This window comes from Coregonus clupeaformis, chromosome 30 (assembly GCF_020615455.1).
Source record: "Coregonus clupeaformis isolate EN_2021a chromosome 30, ASM2061545v1, whole genome shotgun sequence".
Taxonomy (NCBI): Eukaryota; Metazoa; Chordata; class Actinopteri; order Salmoniformes; family Salmonidae; genus Coregonus; species Coregonus clupeaformis.
The window spans coordinates 29,685,186-29,698,660 of record NC_059221.1 but is presented as its reverse complement, the minus strand read 5'-3'; the positions used below and the strand labels follow the sequence as shown (position 1 = coordinate 29,698,660).

At 45.8% G+C, this 13,475-nt stretch overlaps 1 protein-coding gene across 1 annotated transcript in view; it reads left to right on the top strand.

The window, feature by feature from the left end:
* The first annotated feature begins 235 nt into the window (after positions 1 to 235).
* LOC121546466 (MICOS complex subunit mic25a-like) overlaps positions 236 to 13,475 on the top strand; it is a 48,006-nt gene continuing 34,766 nt past the window's right edge. Inside the window, exons 1-4 of the mRNA XM_041857737.1 lie at positions 236 to 309; positions 3,287 to 3,355; positions 3,520 to 3,667; positions 4,819 to 4,902. Coding sequence (XP_041713671.1) covers positions 236 to 309; positions 3,287 to 3,355; positions 3,520 to 3,667; positions 4,819 to 4,902 — 375 coding nt within the window. The remainder of the gene's footprint in view (positions 310 to 3,286; positions 3,356 to 3,519; positions 3,668 to 4,818; positions 4,903 to 13,475) is intronic.

Genomic DNA, 13,475 nt, shown 5'->3' with positions numbered 1-13,475 from the left:
TACGGTGGGATTCGAAATGGTCGGTGATCTGTTTGTTAACTTGGCTTTCAAATATGAGTCTCGGCCTATATGTTGTATGTATGTGTGTTAATATGAGTTTGAAATATGTGTGTATGAGTGCCCTCTCCTTTGCTCCTTGTTATTTAGCATCCTTGCTGTCAGGGCAGATGGGTTCCCCTTGAATAAGAAGAACTGGAGTGATTTTCCACCAAGGATCAGTGCTGTAGAGTTATTAATGGTAGAAGAGATGAGAGAGGAGGAACGCCATTGGCCCATATTCTCCTTCTCCCCAGACAGCTCCCACTCTGGGTAATCAGTTTGATTATTAACTGCTAATTTATTGCATAGCTGGGAGCTATGTGTTAAATAAATGCATCAGAGTAAATAAACAGAGGAGCAGACGAGGGAACCCAGGCATGGCTGAGACTGCTGCTATCGGATGGAAACTCAGCACGGGAAGACAGCGCAGGGGTATACAGGAAGGCAGGCTGTGTGTGTGTTTATGAGTTAGAGTGAGTGGTGCTATTTTCATGTGTTATAATAACTGTACTGTACTGTGATGCTGAGATACTATATGTAGGCTAGATGAGGGCAATGAGGAATTCAGCTATCACATAGCTCTGATTCACCATCTGTTGTCAAGAAGAAACAAGTGTCTCTTCTCTTCTAGCTCGGTCTGTGTTCAATATCCACATAATTCATATGCATAGTAGGGTATTTGCATTGTGCGTAATTGATTTGAGTAAAGCTAGCCTATACCTCTCATCTCACCATTGATAACAGGTTGTCTGTCTGGTTCTTTGGGTTCTGTGTAGGCCTAGTTCTGCTTTGTGTTCCTAATCAGATTCCTCTCATTCATTAGGCCTGGTCTTCAGTTCCAGTTCCACCACATGGTTCTAGAATCACTCTCTCTCAGCGTACCTGGGCCGGCCTGTTTCCCTGCATCCATCCCATCCGGCCTGTTTACTGAGTTATAGCCCAACAGATAACGAGGCGTGGACGGCCTTATTTATGAGAAAACCAGCGCCCAGCAAGCTTCATTTCAGGACTTATCTGTGTAATTCATGCTTGGCTGAGTATTATCTGCTGGCTCCAGATCCCCAGAGGAGGCTCTGCAGTGAAGGAGAGAGCCCATCAGATTGCCTTTGTCTCTGCGGCGAATTAAAAGAGGATGAATAAAAAAATGACAAGGTCTGTGTGTGGTCAGGGAGAAAGGGGGATTAAGCCCGGCGTTATAGCGCTACTACAGTGCTGCTGGTCCATTGGTTCAATTCATGGTTTCACTCATTAGTATTAGTGATGGTGTGTCTGCGTGCGTGTGTGTCCAAGTGTAAGGCTGTCAAATTGTATGTTTGTGAGTTAGCTATAAAGAAGATGCTGTTCCTTAGCAACTTGCTTTAACTACCCATAGAGATTGTGCACTAAAACCCATCACATCATGACCACTTACTTTATAATATATTATATAGTGTGACATGTGCATGGCTAGATATGTAGGCTAGGACTAGATGTTACTCGAAAACATGTGGCAAGCTGAATAAGACTTGCAGACAGTAAGAGTGTAACACAGCAGCAGTATTTCAGAGCTAATTCCCCTCTCCTCTGGTGGAGCAGTGCGTTGCTCAGCTCTGCTGTCACCCAGTCCTGAACACCAGGGACAATATAGGGGGATTTTCCTCAGGCGATTCTACTGTGATTGTAATGCCTGTAATTTAGACTGGAGCTGGAGCTGCGGTCATCTTTACTGCTGGGCTGGCTGGCTGGCTGATTAGCTGTGAGTCTAGAAGGGAGAGGAGAGGCTGTAATGAAGCAGACACACCTACTGCCGACTGGAGACTTGAGGGGTCTTTAAATCGTGTCACAGACCCTCTCACACAGGAAAGGGCAGGTTAAGCACTAAGCAATGACACCAGCTAGGTAAATGCATTGTGTTTCTAAGCACGTGCTGGCTTGATTAGGAACCCTGTTTGAAGAACAGCCCCTGGTTGACTTTTGTGTCCCTAGGGATCTAGCCCACAGCCTCTATCTCAGACAGCGGAAACCATCCTCTTCTTGGCTCTCTGTACTGTCTAGTTTAGATGCAGCACCGAGGCATAATATATATTTTGTTGTATTTTTTGGGGGGGTACTTTTACACCTTTTTCACCCCAATTTCGTGATATCCAATTGGTAGTTACAGTCTTGTCCCATCGCTGCAACTCCCCTACGGACTCGGGAGAGGCGAAGGACGAGAGCCATGCGTCCTCCGAAACACGACCCTGCCAAGCCACACTGCTTCTTGACACACTGCTCTCTTAACCCGGTAGCCAGCCGCACCAATGTGTCAGAGGAAACACCGTCCAGCTGGCAACTGAAGTCAGCTTGCAGGCGCCCGGCCCGCCACAAGGAGTCGCTAGAGCACAATGGGACAAGGAAATCTACGATGCAGTGCCTTAGACCGTTGTGCCACTCGGGAGGCCCCACCGAGGCATTCTCAGCCAAACTTTAGCTTTCTCACACGAGCAGCACTCTTTATGAAATCAAATTACCACCCCTCCCATCCTGCAGCCTATTTATTTCACACACCGGTTTTGTGTTTTTTAGATTTACCATTCAGCAGCCTATATAATGATGACGAATCATCCTTCTGCTTCTCGCTTGACCCCCTCCTTTACCCACTCTGCCTCTCAATGATCAACAGAGCGGCTCTCTCTTCCTTTTCTTTGATTCCCTTTCCTCTCACTCCCCCCCCTCCTCTCACTCTCTCAGTCTCTCCCTCTCTCTCTCTCTCTTCCCTTCCCTCACTCTCTCCATCTCTCACCTTTCTAGCCTGCTAAAGAGGTGGATGCCTGGGTAATCACAGCCTGATGTTCTGTTAATATCCCTCTCTTTTCCTCACGGTTCTGTCTGCTCCAACTACAGTGTTGTTGTTTCCCTGCATTAAGACTGAATGTGTGCATGCAGGCCGGGCCACTCTGCCACCACGCTGCATAGCTATCCAGCTAGAAAATTACATATGATCTGCGTGCTGATGGAGGTTATTTTCTGTGTGAGAGACACGGGAGACTGGAGGAAAAAGGGGTGATTTTCGCCTGGGTATAATTTGGGGTTGCGCTTTGTTGCGTTTGTCTGGCTGTTACATACGACGCTCTCTCTCTTAGTGCTGCAGGAAGCCCACGCATTGCCGCCAGGGTCCGCCATGCACACTGAGCACAGCCAACAGGGTTCGAGAGAGTGTGTGTCTGTGTGTTTGTTGTGTGTCTTTAAGTGCATCCCTGCTGTGTGATCTCTCGGTGTGTCTCGTCAGCCTGTGCCCATCCTCCATGGCCATCTCCTCAGTTGTCTCCAGACAGTTTGGGGACACCAGCTGTCCTCAGTGACGTCTGTTGCTCTTTGTCCCTCCTCTCAACTCAGCTCTTAATCTCTTCTCTCACTACTAAGCTAACTCACCTCCAGACGGACACTACTCTCTTCTTCCTCATCCTCCTCTACTTACTGTACCTCTCCTAGATATCTATCGCTCCTCTCCCTCTCTCACAGACACTACTGTCTGTATGGTATAGGGCAGGTTACAGTTATTACTGACAACTACACAGTAGACCCCCAGGAGTGGACACACGGCAGCACACAACCAGAAAGAAAGGAGCAGGAGGACAGTGTCATGGACAAGGACGAGGAGTGCTCCAGCGTGTGTGTCAGTTGCATGTTTGTCGTGTTTGTATTTTTTTGTCATTTTTGTTATGGAGGTTTTGATGTGTTCCTGAATGATACCATCATCATCATAATCATCATCATTATCAATGCTTTGCCTTTCTCTCTTTGCTTGTTTTGGGATTCCACCATTGTTTTAATGTCCTCTTTTTGCAGTCTGACTGCAGCCTTGTACAGGGTAGTCTGACTACCCTTATTCACTCCTGACCACAATGTGTGTGTGTGTGTGTGTGTGTGTGTGTGTGTACAGGTTTATATCGTTCATTTCTGTTCCTTTTTAAGCCTTTGAAATCTAATTTAGCTTGATTTAGCTTGACATTTAGCTTGATTAAATTACTTCACCAATCAGTGCGGATAGAGCAGTTTGTTATGGAGGAAGGTATTTACATGCATTGGAGAGACAAGTGTAGGGCGCGAGATGCGACTGACATTTTGTGGTTATTGAGAGCGAGAGTGGGTGGAGGAGGAGGCTTTGCTTGAAGCTCTGGACATCTTGTTCTTATGACATGCATTATCTTAATTAGGCCCACATAATTAGACCTACGGAGGAGCGGCTTCTATAAAGGAACTTTGAATGTCTTTGAACTTCAGAGAGTTGGCCTAACAAGCTTGTGTGTGCAAAGCAGCACCAGAATTACAATAAAAACACGTCTTACCTTTTTATAGTTAATACATCCAATGTGAAACGTGATAACTATAGTAACCTTAACTAGTATTGAAAAGATGTATCCATTCTTCTCTAATTAAATATCTCTCCCTAATTTCTGAAATATGCTTGTAACATCAGCTACAGTAGAGAGGGGGAGGGGCCTACACACACAGACACACACTGGGAAAGATTTTTAACTGTCAGGCAGACACTGGAATACGTTTCTGAGTGACAGAGTGAGAGCTTTGCATAGTCGCTTTGTTGTGTTTTTTGTGGGACTGGGAAAAAATGCCTGGAACGTAAAATAACATAATTAACCGGTTCCCATGCATTTCAAATAACGCTTCCATTCCGGAACAGTATAGATCACATTCGTTCCCAGTTCTGATTATGTTCCTCTAAAAATATTGTTATTTTCTGGCTTTCGGTTTGGTTCTGTTGCCAGAATCGGTTCCAGTCCCTGGTTTCCTCTCTTTCAGGCTAAACAGTTGGAGAAGAAGGAGGCAGAGCTGAAAGCACTGGACACCTTTTTCAAGGAGCAGTTGGTACAACTGGAGAAGAGGGTATGAGGCTATTATCTTCACACACACACACACTCACTCACTCACACACACACACACACACACACACACACACTCACACACACACACACACACACACACACACACACACACACACACACACACACACACACACACACACACACACACACACACTGTAATGCTATGCTACACACTACTAACCCTGACTTAACACTCACAATTCTTCCGAAACATAAATCAATGAAAGTATGAAAATATATATAAATGGGGATTGTTTCTTGACTTAATTATAAAGCCAGGTGTTAAAACGTGAACATTCTCTTGAGCCTCTTCACTGAATGTGTTTAGTTGGATGTGCATATTTTTCTATTTTCTTTTGGGTGAAATTTAGCCCATCTGTTGTGATGAGCCTTCCTCAATCATAAATGCACCCAGTAGTCCCATCTTTTCACTTTATTATGGTGGTGACCAGGAACACATTGCTGTTAGAGAGGGAAAAAGCTGTGTTTTTCTGCCTTTTAAGACCTTTAATTTCCCGTCATTTTCCCTGCATGTCCCTGACATTTCCAAGACATAAAAGTTGTGGTGCGCAGTGCTAAGCAGCAGTGGCCTGGCCAGGCACCAACGGAGAGGACCTTTAATATCCAAAGAAGAGCAGAACAGAGGCAGTCCTGTCCTGTAGGGCCAGTAGGGAGGCTCCTGGGGAGTTAGCATGCTGTTTGTCTTGCGCTGCTGGCAGGATGAGATGCGACTTGTGAATTTGATAGGGCAACACTTTCCTCCCATAGAGCCACGGCAAAAGTTAGGGAAACGGACACAACAGGAAGGATTTAATGTAAGTGGAAGCAATGTTGGCTGAATAGGACACACCACTCTTACTACCTTTATGGTGACAAATGCTTTGTCACTCTTGGCCACAGTCTGACTGGTCTGATCCTGACTGTTTTCCCAGATTAAATAGCCTTTTTAATAGTGACTCTGAGGAGCTCTAGTATGTGGTAGTAAAGTGCTGGTGGTGAACGACAAAGCTAATTAAGCATATTATCTCCCTGAAGTGGCGAGAGGAAGTCCATCTGCTTCATATGGGAGGTAATTTACCTGTTAGCCCAGGGATGATCAATTTCCCCCAAAAATGTAATCTTAATTTTTTTGGGGAACTCAGTCTGGGTCTCAACTTACTGTTGCGAGTTAGAATAGTAGAATACACAAGGTGCAATTTCAAAATTTGGTTGTGCATCAGATGTTTTTCCCTTGATATGTCAGTCAATGTTTTCTAGGCCAGCTATCTAAACTTGTCGAATTACCGGCCGCAAATACAAACATTTCTATCCACCTTATGGCAAAATGAGTAGAATTGCATGAAATCTTCTCTACACCCCATGGCAAAATGTGTAGAAATGCACAAAACTTAAATAAATAAGTCTCTCCGCTGTCAAGAGGGGGGCCACTATAATGTTTTGCAATGTGGTGGTGTGTGTGTGGGGGGGGTATGGATGTGGGTATGCAGTTCAGATTTGTTATGGCCCCCACCCCCATCAAAGTTACCCATCCCTGTGATAGACTCTGAGTGGTTGTTTGGGACCCGGTACAGGTTCCGACGAGTTTGTGGGGGTACTCTCCCAATTTTCTTTGTCAGAAAATAGAAAGTGATGCCAAACTGCAGTCAGGTCAAGATCCTAGTGAGGACGATGAGCACGCAGATGAGCTTCCCTGAGATTTCTGACAGTTTGTGCAGAAATTATTCGGTTGTGCAAACCCACAGTTTCATCAGCTGTCCGGGAGGCTGGTCTCCGACGATCCAGCAGGTGAAGAAGCCAGATGTGGAGGTCCTGGGCTGGCGTGGTTACACGTGGTCTGTGGTTGTGAGGCTGGTTGGACGTACTGCCAAATTCTCTAAAACAACGTTGGTAGAGAAATGAACATTCAATTCTCTGGCAACATTTCTGGGGGACATTCCTGCACTCAGCATGCCAGTTGCACGCTCCCTCAAAACTTGAGACATCTGTGGCATTGTGTTGTGTGACAAAACTGCACATTTTAGAGTGTTGACAGCACAATGTGCACCTGTGTAATGATCATGCTGTTTAATCAGCTTCATGATATGCCACACCTTTCAGGAGGATGGATTATCTTGGCAAGGCGAAATGCTCACTAACAGGGAAATAAGCTTTTTTACTTTTGTTCAGTATATAAGGTGCTTTTTTGAGCTCTTCTAGCTGTGCCGTTGAGGAACTAGAGCAAGCACACTTGTAGTTGTTTTGTTTGGAACACATCCCTGCTTCCCCGCCTCACACAATTACTGTTGTTTACGCAATCCAAAAACGGTCCATTATAAATTGCAATCTGGGTCAGGTGGGCTTCATTTGAAAACTTGTTCTATTGCCAACATGACTAGCTAAGTTATGAAATACGACCTTACAGTGTTAGGCTTTCACAAGGCAATTCAGAGAAACAGATTGTAATTTTGGTGTGCATAGAATGGAGTTATTCAGATGTGTGTTCCACTGTGAATTTTCACAATACGACAAACATAGGCTCATTCTGTTCAGAACAAACCAGGGTATGACGCCATGTCGTCTTGTAACTGTACATCAAACATAGTGATCATAAACATTGACACTATATGACAAGTTTTATGATATGAAAATGTGAAGTGTACATTTAGACTCACAGGTGTTTGGCTTGCTTGTATGACATCAAAGTGGTGTTTATTATAAACATCTATGTCTCATCTTTCAAAATGTATCAAGTCCTCTTAATTTACAGCATTTCCCTCACTCAGACAACAAAAAAATGATAAAAGTTGCCCAGTTAGTGGGAGGGATGGGGGCAACTCCTTGTCACACGCTGTGCTCAAGTTCAGAACGGCTGTCAGTCAAAACCCATACAGTACCATGAAGCAGAGACCCTGAGCTCTGACTTCATGTATAGCATGTTACAGTACAGCCACTGCGTTCCAATTTAGGTGCTCACCAGTGTCCAAATCTGCCATTTACAACCCAGATACGGATATGAGAGTAAAGGGTTAATGTTCTCTGAACTATTTGAGAACATTCCCAATGTCAAACCATTTCGAGAACATTCCTAGAATATTACGAAAATGTTAATTAAATGTAACCATGTTTGAACTTTTAGGAAACGTCTGTTAAAGTAATGAAATGCCAAGAACATTTTATTTTTTTGTCAAGTTCCTTAAATGTGCTGAGAATGTTTCAAATCCAAGCAACTGTCCTGCACCATTCTTAGAGAGTTGTGGGAAGGTTGTATGCAAAATAACCATAGGACAACCAAGCTCTTAGAAACACAGAACGTTATGAGCTAGCTGGGCCCATTTCTTCCGAAACATATATCAATGAAAATAGATATAAATGGGGAAGACAGACGTTAAAGCGTGAACATTCTCTTTGAGTCTCTTCACTGAATGTGTTGGGTGAAATTTAGCCCATCTGTTGTGATGAGCTTTCTCGCATCACTAATGCAGTAAGTAGTCCCCTACTTTCATTTTATTATGGTAGGGACCAGAAACACATTGCTCTTAGAGGGGAAAAAGCAGTGTTTTTCGGGCTTTTAAGACCTTTAATTTCCCATCATTTTCCCTGCGTGTCCCTGACATTTCCAAGACATAAAAGTTGTGATGCGCAGCGCTAAGCAGCAGTGGCCTGGCCAGGCGCCGACGGAGAGGTTTTGTAATATCCCAGGCAGAGCAGAGCAGAGGCAGTCTTGTCCTGTAGGGCCAGAAGGGAGGCTCCTTGGAAGTTAGCATGCTGTTTATCTTGCGCTGCTGGCAAGGAGAGATACAACTTGTGAACTTGGTCAGGAATTTGATAGGGCAACGCACACCTCCCAAAGAGCCACAGCAACAGTTAGGGAAACGGACACAACACAGGAAGGATTTAATGTAAGTGGAAGCAATGTTGGCTGAATAGGACACACCACTCTTACTACCTTTATGGTGACAAATGCTTTGTCACTCTTGGCCACAGACTGACTGGTTCGGGTCTGACTGTTTTCCCAGATTAAATAGCCTTTTTAATAGTGACTCTGAGGAGCTCTAGTACGGGGTAGGGAAGTGCTCAGATGGTGGTGAACGACAAAGCTAATTAAGCATATTATCTCCCTGAGGTGGCGAGAGGAAGTCCATCTGCTTCATACGGGAGGTCATTAAGTGACGTGTCTTTGTTCAGAAGGCCTACAGTACTGCGCCTTGATTCACCAAATCGGCGTTTCAACACATGAGGAGGAGACATGAAATGGAATGGGCTTACCTTGCGGTGTGAGACGCGAGGGAGCAGAAAGCGTCTGAGTGAAGCCGCCTCAGAGCCCATTGAGCTATTGACTAATGGAGTCAGGGCCGTTCTCCAAGATTTGCCATTGAATTTTTCAGAAAGGGAGAAGAAAATGTCTGTTCTCTCTCTCTCTCCCTCCTTATCATTCACACACAGGAGAAAGGAATGGTTTCCTGATGAATTCTGTTAAAATTTTCAAATGGACTGGTTTATTTGGAATAGGGTCCTTTTGAAATGAAGGGAAGGATCTATTGGCATTGGGTGGCAAATGTCCCTCACCAACCTGTATGTACCCTTTAGAAGACATGCAGACTCTGGCGCCTCTGAAATTTTCTCTACACATCTTTATTATATTGCTTCATTGATGTGCTGTCACCAGCAATTTACCTATAAAACAAACAGGGGTGCAGATGATGTTGTGGCCTGTCTGCTGCACAGACTCCTTGAACATCTAGAGGCCTCTGGGAACTAAACCAGGATCCTTTTCGTGGACTTCAGCTCAGCATTTAACACCATACAAAGGCACAGAATGATAGAAAAATTCACCAACCTCTACGTCTATTTGAACCTCATTAAATGGATCCACAGTTTCCTCAATCACAGACCCCAGGCCATCAGTGGAAGGCAAAACATCCCCACTGGTCATCACCAACACTGGCGCCCCCCAGGGGTGTGTTCTGAGTCCTTCCTGTAAACGTAACATTATGACTATAACTACTGTTCCCTGAAGGAACATACTATGGAGCGTCGCATTCTCACAATTTCAGTTGAAGGATCTACAATCATGCCTGACAAGGCCAATGAAATCTGTGCCTCGCTGGAAGCTCTGCCTTCCACAGGTGATACGGTTGAGGCTCAATTTAATACTGCTCTTCACCGAGCCCAGGAACGGGCAGTGCGGTGTCAAACAGGTGTTGTATCTCGTTTCCCTCCTTCAGGGAACAGTAGTTATAGTCATAATGTTACGTTTACAGGAAGGGACTTTGAACACACCCCTGGGGGGCGCCAGTGTTGGTGATGACCAGTGGGGATGTTTTGCCTTCCACTCTGATGGCCTGGGGTCTGTGGTTGAGGAAACTGTGGATCCATTTAATGTCAGTCAACTTCGGTACAACATATTATGGGAAAATATAATCACATGCCAAGCCGACCCCAACGGATACTAAATGAAACGGCCCATGGTAGACCACCCAGACCTGACCCCACCAGATGTAGCAGTCTGGGTATTGCGCACATGGTACGCTGCCTAGTGACTTTCCCCTGTCCCAGTAGTAAGCACACTGTGGGCTACACTGGCAGCTGTGACATCCAAGCGATACAACCTAACAAAATTGTGTGGTGATGCCCAACTCGCCGCAGCACAAATATCTCCTATAGTCAACCCTTTTAAACAACGCCTAAGACACTGCCAGACCGTTGGTGGCGTGGGCGCATACACGCGCTAGGTAACCCTTGCTGCTATATGCTTCAACTATCCAGTGGGAGAGACACTGCTTAGAGAGTGCCCTGCTGCAAACTGGATTGGCAAAACAGACAAAAAGCTGGTCATATAACTGGATATCCCAGGTCTGATCAATGTATGTGCATAAAGCTGGCACCGGACACAGGGCATGTAACCTCTGTTGCTCTTCAGAAGCAAAAGGAGGAAGCGAAAAGGGAAATAGCTAAAAAGCTTAAGAACCTGTAAGACATAGCCTTGACTTTCGGGGTGAAGGCCGCATTTGAACACAATATCATCTTAGAGTCGCCCAGGGTGAACTGAGTACAGGAATGGTGTACAGATAATGCGTGGAGGTCCCCAACATGTTTAGCCGAGGCCAAAGCCATGAGCAGCAAGGTTTTGTAGGAGAGGATCTTCAGATCCACCGACTCCAGAGGCTCAAAGGGGGCCACACACAACGCCTCCAAAACCAGAGCCAAGTCCCATGTGGGCGCAATAGATTAGGGCACCACCAGGGGGTGAGCCCCCGATGAGGCTCCGTCAATTCCCACATGACACGCTGAGATATGTACACTTTTAACGTGGAGAATGTGTGTCCCTGCTCGAAAAGCCCCTGTATGAACATAAGGATTTCCCTCACAGAGCACTGAAAAGGAACAAGTCCTTTATCTTGGCTCAAAAGCATGCCACTTAAACGCATACAGCCCTCTCGTAGAGGGAGCCCTTGCAGACTGAATGGTAGCAATAACATTTGGAGGTAAACCCCTAGCCATCAGATTGGCCCTCTCAGGGGCCAGGCCCATAGGAACCAAATATCTGGCCTCGTGCCAAACCTGTCTGTGCGCCTGGGTCAACAGGTCCTTGCTCAACGGGAGTTGCCACAGGTCCCCACCTAAAAGGCGAACGATCTCTGCGAACCGAGGCTGCCTGGGCCTACGGGGAGCTACATGAATGAATGATAAGCCCTCCCAGTGCACCCTCTCCAACGTGGGCTGAATCAGAACCACTGGCGCAAATGCGTAATTGAGGGTCCGTTCCCAATGGAGAACTCGGTTCCTCATCGAGAAAAATAGACGACACTACGCGATGTGTAAAGATCGACGTCGGCCCTGCCGAACTGCTCCCATATCTGGGCAACTACCCAGGGGTGTAGTCTCCACTCCTGAGGAAAAGGATAGCAGATCCGCACCCGAGTTGAGGCAACCGGGAACATGCACTGCCCAAAGTGAGAGCAAATGCGCACTCACCCACAGCAACAGGGAGTGAGCCAAGGTGAGGAGGGGGAGGGACTGAGTTCCCCCCTGTCTGTTGATGTATGCCACCATCGTCATGTTGTCGGATCTGAACAGCACATGCCGGCACGACAAACGCGGGAGAAGGCGTCTGAGCACTAAGTACACCATCAGATGTTCCATACTCCCCAAATTGACACTGTCCATACTCCCCGAATTGAGTAACCCTCGCACAATGTGCCACCCTTCGGGGGACGAGTCTGTCATGACCACCTTGCGGGACAACACCTGACCCATGAGAACCCCTTGTGACAGCAGCCAGGGATCCCTCCACTGTGGCAGTGCCTGAAGGCATGTCGGGGACACCTGAATCGACCGGCCTAGGTGGCGAGTAGCACCCAGCGCTGGAACGGCTGCATCAATAATAGTCCCTGCGGAATGAATACTATCATAGATGCCATTATCCCTGATAGGCCAATACCCTCAGCCTCTGGACCCTCATGGGTGCCAGAGTTGCCTCCACCACCTTTGAGACGGACAAGCCGAATGGAAGTACCAAAAACATGTAGGCTACCGCCTCGTAATGGAATATTAGGAACTTTCTGTGATTGGGGTACATGGGCACATGAAAGTCTACATCCTTTAGGTCAATGGTGGTGAACCAATCGCCGGGACGCGCGGATCGTAACAGTTTGTGAGCATCTTGAATTTGCGAACTCTGAGATGAAAAGCGCTCAGGCCTCTTCCTGCTTCTTTTTGGCCTCAAACCCAATAAGGTATATATCCATTGCATGTGCTTCTTGGGCCAGTATAATATAATATAATATGCCATTTAGCAGACGCTTTTATCCAAAGCGACTTACAGTCATGCGTGCATAAATTTTTGCGTATGGGTGGTCCCGGGGATCGAACCCACTACCCTGTCGTTACAAGCGCCGTGCTCTACCAGCTGAGCTACAGAGGACTCTGAGTATAGTTAGGCTCTGTCCAGAAGAATCCCTAACCACTCATCCCTAGATCTGAAACAACTTAATAGGTGAAAGCAATAGGGTGAATGCACTTTGAAATCAAATCAATGGTTAGAGAATTGTCAAATTAACTGATAACTGACACAGGCATGGTGGTGTAGCAGGAAGATCTGAATGTCGTGAACCAAGAAGTTGTGAGTTCAATTCCCAATAACATGCACAATGTAATCATGTATGTCAAAGTGTGTCAAATATGTAAGTTGAAAACACTATGTTAAAAGCACTGTGTGTCTGTTTGTGTGTGAGTATCCCTAACTTTGCCAACAGACAAAAAGAGCTGTGAATGGATCATTGGTTCACCAATCAGGGCCTTGATGGGCTTGGCAACAGTAACAAGGCATGATGGAATATTCTCCTAACCCTCATAAAACTGGACACATGAATGTTCTTGCAACATTCCATAAAACATGTCTAGAACATTAATATCTTATATTCTGAGAACATGGCAATCATGTTCTGTGTATGCTTGATGTGATGTTGATGGAATATTCTCCTAACCCTCAGAAAACTGGACAGGAATGTTCTTGCAACGTCCCATGAAACATGTCTAGAACATTAATATTGTATATTCTGAGAAAATGGCAACCATGTTCTGTGTATGTTTGAT